At 38.9% G+C, this 12,874-nt stretch overlaps 1 protein-coding gene and 1 long non-coding RNA gene across 2 annotated transcripts; both read left to right on the top strand.

The window, feature by feature from the left end:
* Positions 1-4,599: 4,599 nt before the first annotated feature.
* Positions 4,600-9,693, top strand: LOC120288304 (DUF21 domain-containing protein At4g14240-like). The gene is given in 13 exon segments (XM_039302185.1): positions 4,600-5,001; positions 5,004-5,081; positions 5,281-5,357; positions 5,761-5,844; positions 5,946-6,059; positions 7,459-7,542; positions 7,663-7,734; positions 8,258-8,325; positions 8,814-8,901; positions 9,003-9,076; positions 9,163-9,346; positions 9,349-9,492; positions 9,575-9,693. Coding segments are annotated over 13 exon segments (1,293 nt in total). The 5' UTR covers positions 4,600-4,862; the 3' UTR covers positions 9,662-9,693.
* A 26-nt stretch (positions 9,694-9,719) lies between these two features.
* LOC120288305 lies at positions 9,720-11,703 on the top strand. The gene is made up of 3 exons (XR_005546640.1): positions 9,720-9,799; positions 11,017-11,098; positions 11,358-11,703. It is a non-coding gene; the product is annotated as an uncharacterized LOC120288305 (long non-coding RNA).
* Positions 11,704-12,874: the final 1,171 nt, after the last annotated feature.

Raw genomic sequence — 12,874 nt, 5'->3', positions numbered from 1 at the left:
TATTTTTTCTTTTCTTCTTTCTTTTTCTTTTTCTTTATTTATCTTTTCTTTCTTCTTCTTCCTTCTTCTGCCCCCTCTTCCTTTGCTTTGGCGACTTGTCCAAGCCGTCATCGGCAAACCTGAGCTCAGCTAAAGTTGGTAAGCTCACAGCTCGTTATATCCAAGCAAGCTTGAGCTTAGTCTCTATGGGCAAGCTTGTGGCTCGCTAGATCCAAGCAAGCTTGAGCTTCGTTGACTAACCGCTAAGGCCGCAAGCTCGCTGCTCGCTCGATCCTAGTGAGGTAGAGCTCTCCTATGGTTGTTGCCAGCCTCCCCATTGCCATCACTACCACCGTGCACCCAAGCACCCAAGACATCCTTGGAGGTGAGCAGCGAGGAAGCTTTAGGTCACTGACACAACAAGGATGAAGAACATGGATGACCTCCCTTGCACCTGCACTTATGTTCTATCAAGTGTTAAGTGGGCCACTTGATATTTTATGGGTCGAAAATGGGTTGTAAGTTCTAACCCATTTTCAACCTATTTAAAAACTATTCATTTTTTTTTCCAAGTTCTAATTGGGCCTTTAAGGTGACTAGATTGCTAATATCTTCACAAGAACACCATTTCAGCATTTTTTTGAATTTTTCTCTTAATTTCAATTGACTTCTTTCAAGTCACCTTAAGTTTAAAGGGCATGTTAGATTATATGAAGATAACTATTTTGGATTAGGTTAACTATAAAATTCACAATTCTCACCGTATACTCAGGAGCCTTGTATTTATCGTTTTGTAATGTGCAAAAATATCACATTTCTCTCTTTTTAACACGATTCTCAACTCTTACCATGCATCGCACAAGTACTTGCGCGCGCACACATGAAGTTGTGTCTTTACTCATATTATTAATCAATTATTGATATGCGATTTATGTCGCATTCTGTTTTAAAAATAGTAACGGTGACATTTGATTTATAATTCTACAAGGAATGGTTCAATAGCTTAATAAAAATTCGAGGTATCAAAAGATTATTGTAGGACGCCAATCCTTCCATATGCGCATCCAAATTCTAAGGGTGCGTTTGGTATATTTTTGTTCTTGGGAACAATTTCTATTCACAAATATTTTTTTCAATTTCTAATCCTTAGTTGAGTTTTGAGTAGAAAAATGTGTTTGGTAACTAAAATATATATATCTCTAAAGAAAAAGCAGAAATGATCTCATACGACCCCAAAAATTTATATTTCAATTTTTCATCTAATTATGAAGATGTCAATATAGACTTAACAATTCTTGTTTTGATAAAATTGGACTTTTGTAAGATTTTTCTGATCAATTGTTTCGAGCTGATTCCTATAGGATAATAGACCCTCTCACACAAGAATTACACATTACAAGCCAGAGAAAAATCCAAAGCTTTGAGAGATAAGAGAACAAAAGGCACACTCACGAAAACCCTAGGTATGGGCACGGGGATCACGTTCTCCTTCCCCGGATTGCACGGAGAAAGTCCAACTTCCGGGCAATTGGTGCTCACCAGGCACCGCATCTCGCCATCTGACAAGCCCGCACAACAAAGGGAATGAGACTCGCCCTGTTTCTGATGGAGAGTCTCCAGGCTAGGCACGTTGACGAGCAAAGACAAGCCGCAAACCGGAGTTTGGCTGAGTTGCAGAAAGAAAGAGGCGGAAGCTTGTGTTGCTGCAAGGAAGGAGGGAGGGAGGGAGGAAGATGGAGTTGGGTTGCTAGGGGCGTGGGTGGGCCGAGAGAGACTGACGATGATTTTCTGTGGCGAGGAATTGACAAAATTTACGGACATAAATTGATTTCTCAATTTATATTTAGAAATGGATTAAAATTTTAACTTCGATTTTTCTTTAAATCTATTTTGGAATAGAAATGCATTAAAATAGAAAAATCAATACGTTCTTAAATGAATTTCTTAAACGCATTTCGGAAAACGGAAACGAGAGAAATAAAAATATAAATTTTATCATGCGCGCCCTAAGAGAAATAGCTGAGGCATTGAGTTTAGAAGAGAGACATATATATATATATATATATATATATATATATTATTCTCAAGAATAAAAATGTAAATCGCTTTTACTTTTTATTTCCGTTCTAAATTTTTTCCATTAATTGCCGATCTATTTCAGAGAATGAAAAAATTAACCGACGCACATGGACATATTTATGTTCCTTATCTATTCCAAGAAATTTAAAAAAAAAAAAAAAAAGTAGAGAAATAGATTAGTTGTCCAATAGACCCTAAGCTTTCAAACTTAAGTCAAACTTATAAAAGCCGGGAGTTTAAAAAAGTCTAGGTGGTGATTGACCTCCCGATGTCACCTACAATTCTGTTTGGTCTCTTGCACAAAAGGCGAATAGGATAAAATAATCCTAATGATAGATCACTATTTTTAGCTGACTATAAAATGTAAATCAATTTAGAGTGATGTCCTCTGTAATGTCCAATGGTTATTCAATTGAAAAAAGGATATCCTCGTACCGAAAGATTCTTATATTCCATCAGATCCTATCCTATCACCATCCACGAAAAATATATATAAAAATAACAATAAAAGACATTGACTTTCATGCGACGACCCCTATTTATGTTGAGTTAGGTGATCATCTTCCAAGAATCCACTGCAATCCTCACGCTTAAGGATCAGGCTCTTTTTTTTCATAAAAGGAACTTGTAAAAGGTGCTGCCCAAAATTCGTTAAGATCCATTCAAGAAGGTTTGCTGTTTTTCAATATATTATTGTTCTCACATTAAGTGTGACTAACATATCACAAATTGAGACATCCCACACCAGATATACCTAACAAGTGCACTAGTTGATAAAACCTTTCGGATGTTAGAAGAGAATTTGATAAGGCAACGATGATTCGCATCATGGGACAAGAAAATGATTCTTATTTTCAATATAGATAACTATATAAATAGTTCATAAATTTTGTCCTAATATATAATATCGTCCTTGAAATTTTTAATTTTGAAATTTTGATTTATTTAATGTAATTTATGAACTTCCACTAAACATTCAATAAATTATGTCAAAATATTCAATGTCATCATTTCATTGATTCAAATTTAAAGATAATATTGAATATATTCATATAGTTTAAGAATGAAATTAAATATGTACTAAAAATTCACGAGTTATATCGAATATATTAAAAGTTGAAAAACCTTATTATATGTTAGACTAAAATTCAGCGATCACAAGAAATAAATTAAAAATTCAGTGATGATATCACAATTTTCGCACCATATTCTCTTCTTAATAACGCGAGTGGCGTGCTCTCTTCAACCCGGTCAAGAACGACCGCGACCGCGGAACCAAACAACTGTTACCCCACGAGATTCGCCCAGATCCAGCCACATGTACATCGCATCATCCCCAAGGCATTGTCGTACGTAGTACCCTCCTTTCTCTCTCTCTCTCTCTCTCTCTCTCTCTCTCCTGAATCCCACCAATGCCCCTTCGAAAATCTACCGTGTCGCCATCGCTGCCGTCGTCGAAGTGGAAAAACCCACTTCGATTTTACGTCGAATGCTGCCGTGTCGCCGTCAATGTCGTCGTCGAATTGGAAAAACCCTCTTCGATTTTACGTCAAATTCTGTAGGTAGCAGCCGGGGGAAGCGGGAGGTGGGGAGAGATGCAATTAAAATAGGATATTGTCCTAATCATAATGTTTTTATATCCCATCGGATTCTATACTGTCTCCATTTAAAAAAAGAAAAAATACTAACGTTCTCGTAACCCCTATTTATGTTGACTTAGGCAATCATCTTCCGAGAATTCGCTGCAATCCTTACCCTTGAGGATCAGGCTTTATTTCATAAAAGGAACTTGTATAAAAGTGCTGCCCAAAATGCGCTAAGATCAATTCAAGAAGGTTTGCCGTTTTTTGATACATTATCGTTCTCGCGTCAAGTATTATCAACATATCACAAATTGAGATATCTCGCTCTAGTTGATACACCTTTTCGGACGTTAGAAGAGAAGAGGATAAGGATGATTCGCATCATGACATGGGACAAGAAAATGATTTATAGGTAACAACAAAGTTGGTTTATGAATTTTGATATGATATCTTGATCTTTTTAATTTTACTTAATGTGGTTCCTCAACTTTAACTTAATCTTGAATTTTTATTTTTTTAATGTAATCTATGAAATTTTAATAAATGTTCAATACACTATGTCAAAATGTCCAAAGTCATCATTTTATTTATTCAAATTCAAAAATAATATTAAATATATTCATATGGTCCGATGATTAAATTAAATATATATTAAAAGTTCTTTAATCATATTGAATATGTTAAAAATTTAGGAACAACATAATATATTAAGCTAAAATTCAATGACCACATGAAATAAATTAAAAATTCAATAATAACATTCTGCGTTTGGCTCAAGTTCGCAACCTTCGCACCATATTCTCTTCTTAATAACGCGAGTGGCGTTCTCTCTTCAACCCGGACAAGAACGGCCACGACCCCGGAACCAAACGACAATTCCCCACGAGATGCGCCCAGATCCCGCCACGTGTACATCGCATCATCCCCGAGGCATTGTCGTACGCAGTTCCTCTCCTCTCTCTCTCTCTCTCTCTCTCTGACTCTTCCCGTGCGCCTCAAGCTCGCCGCCACCACCGCATCCCACCTCCCGCAGAATCTCAATCTCTCTCTCTTAAGCCCCCACGGAAATCTACCGTGTCGCCATCACCGTCGTCGTCGAAGTGGAAAAACCCACTTCGATTTCACGTCGAATTCTGCAGGGCAGCAGCCGGAGAAACAGGGCGGAAGAGGGAGGGAGGGGAGGCGGGAGGAGAGGAGGGAGTGCATCTGATCAATGCGTTGATGGTGACCCGGATGGTGACCCGGGAAGACCTCGGCACCTCCCTCGGGAGCGAGATCACCTTCGGGTCGGTCATGTTCTTCGTCTACGCCGGGCTCTCCTGCTTCTTGGTCCTCTTCGCCGGCATCATGTCGGGCCTCACCTCGGCCTCATGTCGCTCGGCCGCGTCGATCTCGAGATCCTCCAGCGCAGCGGCACCAACGCCGAGAAGAAGCAAGCAGGTGGGTCGTGGCTCGTTTCGCGTGTTTGTGTGGGGGCGTGTGGGTTCGTTGGTTCGTTGGTTCTTGATTCTTGATCTGGAATTTGTAAGGACGGCGGAGATACGGGGTTGATTCGCTGGATTCGGATCCATTTCCTTCCCTTTTCTTTTTCTTTTTCTTTTCTATGCTTACTTTGTGATTTTCCTTTTGAAATTTTTAGCTACTATCTTGCCGGTGGTCCAGAAGCAGCACCAGCTTCTCGTGACACTGCTTCTTTGCAATGCTATTTCAATGGAGGTAATGCATTGAGGATCATTTTGCAGAGCCCGCGTTTAAATTTTATCTTTAACTGACGGTTGTTTCGGCCCGAGTCAGCGGCTTCCTCATTTTGCATGGCTATGAATCTGGGGACCCTGATAAGTAAATTGAACCTGACATTTCCACTAGCTTAGCAAAAGAGACGGCCGTGCTTGCCCTGCTGCTCAATCGAGAGTTCGTTTGAACTGTGTACACATTAGTATCTTTTGGGGGCCTTCTGGTGTTTATCTGGGTTTGAAAAGCACGGGCCTACATGTTACCAGACAATGATTGGCTTAGGTTAAAAGGCTTGGGCTAGCATACCTTTTCCACTAAATTTTCTGTCAGTTCATTGCTGGAATTGCTTCTGACAACCTTGTTTTTTGAAATTTGCCATCGGCAGGCCCTTCCCATATACTTGGATAAGCTTTTCAATCAATATGTTGCGATTATACTTTCTGTCACGTTCGTGCTAGCCTTTGGAGAGGTACGTGTTTCCCCTAATTTGTGGTGCCATCAACATTCTTCTTAATCTCTTCATGATTGGCTCAAAAGGATCTGACCCTCTTGTTTTATCTTATATTGAAGGTCATTCCACAAGCAATATGTACCCGATATGGACTTGCTGTCGGTGCCAATTTTGTGTGGCTTGTCCGGATTCTAATGATTATTTGCTATCCAATTGCATATCCTGTTGGAAAAGTATGTAGTTACTGTCTTTTGAGTTTGTCATTATGAAATCACTCTTGGCATAAGTCTTACTGGAGGTGCGTATGTAAAGAGCTTGTGTGTGACAGAACTGAATCGATTGTCCAATACATTGGACCATCACTGTAATCCCAAATCTGGTAGTGTGAGGTCCTTGTTTTTTAAAACCTATGGTAAAGTTACAGTGTTGGAATTATAAATGTTAACTTTTAGACAAGCAGGTCTAATACTTTTTTGATGGATCTCCACTGTACATAAATTCGGTAAAATTCAGCATGAGAGGAACAAATTACCTCATGCAATGGTCATGCTGGTGGTTGACTGATGGTGGAAGCAGTGATTACTGTGGTTGCCACTTGCCAGCAGTGTATATGGCAAGAGCTGCAGTACACTGGAGGAGGTGACAAGGGGTATGTGGTGGCCCATGGGGCGATAGTTGTGGTAGGGGAGGATTTTATCTGTTACACGAGTTGTGGAAAATCTCTATAAAGTAGAAGTCATTGCAATTCAAATATGCATTTACTAAAGACCTGTCTTTATCTATTTCACCAAATACCTACGATACTAGTATTTTGTGGTAGTTAACAAAGAGCCTAGTGCTAACCTTATCATTAATTAGATTTTTATAATGTTCTGACTAATTGGTGGTTGATGTTAGGTCCGAAACCAGCTTCCGATAGGAAGTCACCCCAAGTACTAGAGCAAGTGATTTCTCATTTTATGCTTAGTTTGTATAGTTCTAATTTTTTAGATCATTCCTTCTCCATCTTTTGAAGCATGTCAATTTTTGTTGCTACGATCAAGTAAAACTGGTTTCTAACTGAGACCTTTGACATCCTTTTCATTGGTTGTTGTAGAAATAGAGAGATGATTGACTTGTGAGCTGGTGGCCTACTTAATTTCTCAGTAGTGCCCCAAAGTTACTGTTAAACTTGCCTCATTTACAGGTATTTGCTCAATGGTTTTATGTTGAAAGCACTCATGATGCTAAAATGCTAAGATATGGAAAGGCACAAAGAAATGAAAACTGTAGTGCGAAGCACTGAGACATGACTTCTTGTCGGACTTAGGTTTTTAGACTGAAGCAGCTCAGTAGCTTCAAAGTATTTTCTTGCAGCATGTTTAGTGCATATATATCATCTTCGCAGATGTCTACGTCAAGATCCATTTTTCCCGTACTGCATCGGACAGATGTTTGCCTTGACCGTACACAATTCAATAAGCAAGAATGTCAATCCTTGGACCTATGACTCTCAATAAAATCTTCTTTTATATGGAATTGTGTGGATGGTCATACGTTCTGTACATTCATTTTCCATTTTGATGTTGGAGGTACTGTAAATTACCTTTGAAATGGTAAATTATAATCATAGTCATTGCTTTTCCTTTTCAGGTTCTAGACTGGGTGTTGGGTCATAATGAGGCATTATTTAGGCGTGCTCAATTAAAAGCTCTTGTCTCCATCCACAGTCAGGAGGTACATGAAACGTTGCACTGTTCCATAAGATTCTTGCATGCAAATGGGTTCAAGAAAGGAGTTGCATTTTGATCTTTCTCATGGTTTCTTTTTCATTTTCATGACTTCTGTTTTCTGAAGGCTGGGAAAGGAGGTGAACTCACACATGATGAGACCACGATTATTAGTGGAGCTCTAGATTTGACTGAGAAGGTTTGGAGCCACTACATCTGAATATCTCTGTTTCTGTCTGTACTACAGCAGCTAAAATTGGAGAAATTGCGACATCTTTCTGATATTTAATTGATTATTGCAAACTTGGAATGTTGTGTGAACTTGTGTTTCTTTGGTCAGTTATCTATTAGTGCTAGTATCCAAGATCCTGTCCTCAGTATAAACAACAATTGGTTTGCATAGTTTCTAATCTGATAGATGATGTTTTCAGTTTTGAGAAGATGTCAGCATCGACTTATTGCCATTTCCCTATCAATTATAAGTCTGGTCGCCATGGCACTATTACTTTTTTGTCTGATAATCTAACACTGTTTCTAAATGCGGTCCAGAACTTTCCACTGGAGAAGTTTCCTCTTATTAAATGAGATATTTCTAGGTCATTGCAGTGAGAGAAATTGCTATTTTCCAAATTTCTCTGTATAGTCTGAATATGATTTGAAGATAGACATAGCATAATTGAAGGAAGATTGCTATACCAATTGCTATGTTTTCCTCTTGACAGACTGCAGAGGAGGCAATGACACCCATTGAATCTACCTTTTCTTTGGATGTTAATTCCAAACTGGACTGGTAAGTTACTAAGTTACTCAAGAGATTCGTTTTAGTCTGTGCTCTCCTCTACTCATTCTTTCTGGGGTCAAATATAATAGAATGAATTATAACTTATTGCTCGATTTTTCAGAGACCTCTACATAAGTAAATCATTTGCTAAGTCACGTCTCATCGAAGATGTTATGATAATAAAGAAAGCGGATACATTAAAAGCTTAGATAACATTTCTTGGGTAGACTTGGATCATTAGTTGTTACACTTGCTATCGGACTCTGACGTATTCTTCCTTCATGTTTAGTTAAACTTTGTCTAACAAACATCAAATTTGTTGTAGATGGCTATGCTTATGCATTCTTCCTTTTTTTCTTTTTTCTTTTTATCTTGAAATTTCGATCCAATAGCCTGGCTACCTTTGAGGATAATTTTTGTCAAGCTGGTCATGATCCATTTAAGAAAACCTTAGGAACATATAGACCAGATCTGACATTTATGGCATAATTGTTTAGGGAAGCAATGGGAAAGATTCTTGCTCGGGGTCATAGCAGAGTTCCTGTCTATTCTGGGAATCCCAGAAATGTCATCGGTCTTCTTCTGGTATATCTCAAAATTGGAATGCTCACTGTATCTCTAGTCTTTATAATAACACTGTTCCCTGACTTGTCTACTGCGTCCCTCGCTCTATTTCTCTCTCTCAGGTGAAAAGCCTTCTCACGGTTAGACCAGAAACAGAGACCCCTGTTAGTGCAGTGTCGATCAGAAGAATTCCGCGGTGTGCTTATTGATATTTTATATTAATTAGCCATTCCTTTAATTATAAGAATATGGCATGAGGTTTAAGCTGGATTGTTTGCCCAGGGTTCCAGCAGATATGCCCTTGTATGACATACTGAATGAGTTTCAAAAGGGTAGCAGTCATATGGCAGCCGTAGTGAAGGCCAAAGGGAAATCTAAGAATCTTCCACCAATGCCGGATGTGGACAAACTTGAAGAAAAGAAGGCCACTGTGGGAGATTCCCAGTTGATTACTCCTTGCTTGTTAAACAGAATGAAAAAGCTGATATCGTTGTTGACATTGAGAAGGCTCCAAGGCCAGTGAATGGCTTGCCTCAATTATCAGAAGATATTGAGGATGGGGAGGTTATTGGTATCATCACTCTTGAAGATGTATTTGAAGAACTTCTTCAGGTTTTCTTCACTGCCTCATCAATCATCTGCATAATTTTCTTTTTAATGACTATATTTTAAGAATTTACTTGACCAAGTACAGGAAGAGATTGTTGATGAAACCGATGAATATGTCGATGTACATAGAAGGTATTGCAAGAATCAGATACTGCGTGTTTGGTTTATGTAATGCCATTTGATTCATTATACAATGACAATGGCTGTCTCTCTCTCATCTCTTTTGGCAGAATCAGTGGCTGCAGCTGCAGCCGCATCATCAGTTGCACGGGCTCCATCACTTCGGAGACTGAACACCCATAAAGGAGCTGTAAGTTGATTGTTCTGTTTTCAAACTAGATGAATTGAACTGAACTTAAAAGAGTTCCCAAAATCAGGCTTCGGTTATGATTGTTCACTCAAGACCAAGTAGTAAAATGCCAGAACTCAATTCGAACTTGTCTAGGATGTAGGAGATAAACAAGATACCAGAATTTGGGTGATTGAGGAAACTACATTCTTGAAAATGAGTCATCTACCTGTATTTATGGCCATTAAAAGATGAAAACTCCTTGCATATCTTTCTCATTCAGACATTAGTAGCTTGGCATACTGTTAGAAGTTAGTAGTGAGAAAAACCACATGCATTTATTTTTCTATCATTTTTACTAAACTTAATTGTCAAATTGGCACACAATTTGTATTTTGGAGCAAAGTGCAATACATTTATACTAAACAGTATGCGAAATAATAATGTTGTGGTTTTGATAAGTCTGAAAATTTAAGGTTCTAAAACATCACATAAATGGTTGGGATAAAACTGTGATAACCTGTCATGATTGGCGAGGATGAAATGAGATTATTGTACGGTATGTTGGCTTTGCATGTGTGTGTGGAACCAACTGCTATGAGGGTCAATCTTCTTCCCTCTATTTCGCCTCCTTCCCATACCCTAACCTGAAAAAGCCTCGGAAAAAAGAAGAAGAAGAATTTAGAGCAAAAGTCAGTGATGATATTCCCTTCTGTGAACTAAGGCAGCTTTGTAATGCTGAGAGATAGCATTTCATGAAGGGGTCTCAATTCTCTACATATAATATTGATGGCAATAAGAAGCTGGAAGATAGTATTTGACTTGAATTATATAATACCAAAAATGGTGAAAGTGATCATCACTGTCTGGAGAAGAAGAATTTTCACAGCAGAAACCAGCGAGTATTGTCTCCCACAATAGGATATGTAAATAGGGGGATACGAACATGAAAATTTTCACTTGGAGATGTCACTAGGAGGTGTTCAAGTATATATTCACTTGGGCCTGATGAAATGACAGTGGACTCAACCAAAAACAGCTTAAAAAGGTGGTTTACAGAAAATTAATTTGTTATCCATGCTTCAGATAGAGAAATGACCTTGACTTTATACCCTTGCTTGGATGATTCTAGCTCATTTTACTTGGCCATCATCGGCAATTCTTGTTATTAAGGCCCACGAGTAAATGGATGGGCTTCATTGTTGGCGCTTAATAATCTGCTTTCATGTGGTTCACAGGGAGGCCTTACCAAGCACGTGCAGGTCCCGAGAAAAACTGCTGAGGATGATCCAAGTTCTGCTAGGTCAATGGGCAGTCCAGGTGAGCATCTGTAGGAGCATAGATGGTACCATACCAACAAAGACATCTGCATTATAGTATGATGATTCTAAACTCAGGTCTTTGATGCTAATCCCCCAATAAATTAGTGCAACCTGATAATGTTGTCTTTGCTGCAAATTTTGATCATGAGAAACTGGGATATTAGTCAGATAATGAGCGGATGAACATATGGAGAAATGGCTGATTTATCTGGTCAAATAATGTCTATACTCGTATGAGCTTATGTCTTTTTTTTCAGGTTTGCCAACCTCTGGGGCTTAGGCTTGAAGTTTTGGCAAGGCTAACATCAGAAAACGCTTCCACGGGACGGGGGAGTCAAAATTGAAGTATTATGAAGATTATCCCATGATATTGAACGGCTTTATCTTGAACAATCTTTGTGCCAAAGTAATTATTATATCCCGTGGAGCGGAGAGATGCAGTCCTGAAGTAATTAATGCCTACTATATGTCCAGATGTTCAGTTGTCCGATGCAATTTTGTTTGGCTGGCGCATGTTCACCGTCGCTTTATAATTAGATTATTTTGTTTCCGAGAAGAGACGAAAACAATGAGTTTCATCAGTCAAGATCGAAGATAGTTTTTACCGTCTTTCATTAGTAGAATGTCCAATGTTTGTCCCCCTTGGCGGATTGAAGCGATACAATGTTCAGTGAATTTTTGTACGGCGCGATGTAGATTTGCTTTGGTCGACTCCACAAGAGACAAGAACGTCTGCTTCTCCTCCTATGTACTTTTACGGGTCTAGAAATCGTTTCAATACGTAGGAAGAACAAATAATAGCCACATTGCTTTGTTCAACAAGGTGAGTGGATATGTATTAATATTATTGTCGTTTTTAGATTGGGCAGGCAAGATTTCTAGCGATTTCCAGGATAAAGTAACGTATTTTGGGGAAGACACCATTTACCTAAAGATGAAAAGTAGCATTTGCAAAGATTGGAAAAATGATACCCTGTAGCTACCAAACCTGCTTTTCATTTGACATGGCATAGAGAAACCCTTCTTTCTCTTTCTGTCGAACGTAGTTTTTATTGAATCAAAACGAGTTTAGACAACAGAACCCCAATTCAGACACCCAAAGCAAAGCAAACCCAACGAGTGTTGGGCTGTCCAATTTAAAAATAAAACATGTTGTCTTTTGAGCTTTAGCTAACCAATTGGCTACTCGATTGGACTCTCCTGAGCAGGGGACTATAGTTAAATTGCAGACTGGCCAATAAGCCGGCAGGCCTCCAAAATAAGTGCTCTTACTCCCCAAGGATATAACTATCTGCGCTCTTTGCTGAATCTATTAAGACCAAGCAGTCAGATTCAAGTACAATCTCTTTCCTTTCTAGCTCGAGGAGAGGGAAAGAGAGCTTGAAGAAGGGCTAGGGCTTCGGCTTGGAGAGTAGAGGAAATCGGAGCCGATCTCACAAACCCTTCCATTAGCGCACCAGTCTCGTCTTGCACAACACGGGATTCCTCCGGTGGATGATTTTATAAGGTAAAGGCCGATGCCTTCTCTTGTTGTAAGTTTAAGGAACTCAAACTACTTAGAAGAGATTGAACTCAAACTTCTCGCAACATGCCTTTCCTTTAAAAAAAAGAAAAAAAAGGAGAGAAGTAATGTCGATCAATTTTGAAAGTTGACCTCGATTAAATGATTATCATTTGTATCAAGCAGGTTACAAGAATTCAGCGCAAGTACAATCATTACGGAGCCGAGTTCGTAGTCTCACGTCCAAATCGGTTGTACTTTCGTATCACAGTA

Source organism: Eucalyptus grandis, chromosome 9 (assembly GCF_016545825.1).
Source record: "Eucalyptus grandis isolate ANBG69807.140 chromosome 9, ASM1654582v1, whole genome shotgun sequence".
NCBI lineage: Eukaryota > Viridiplantae > Streptophyta > Magnoliopsida > Myrtales > Myrtaceae > Eucalyptus > Eucalyptus grandis.
The sequence above is the reverse complement of the archived record's forward strand: the minus strand, read 5'-3'. Positions and strand labels throughout refer to the sequence as shown.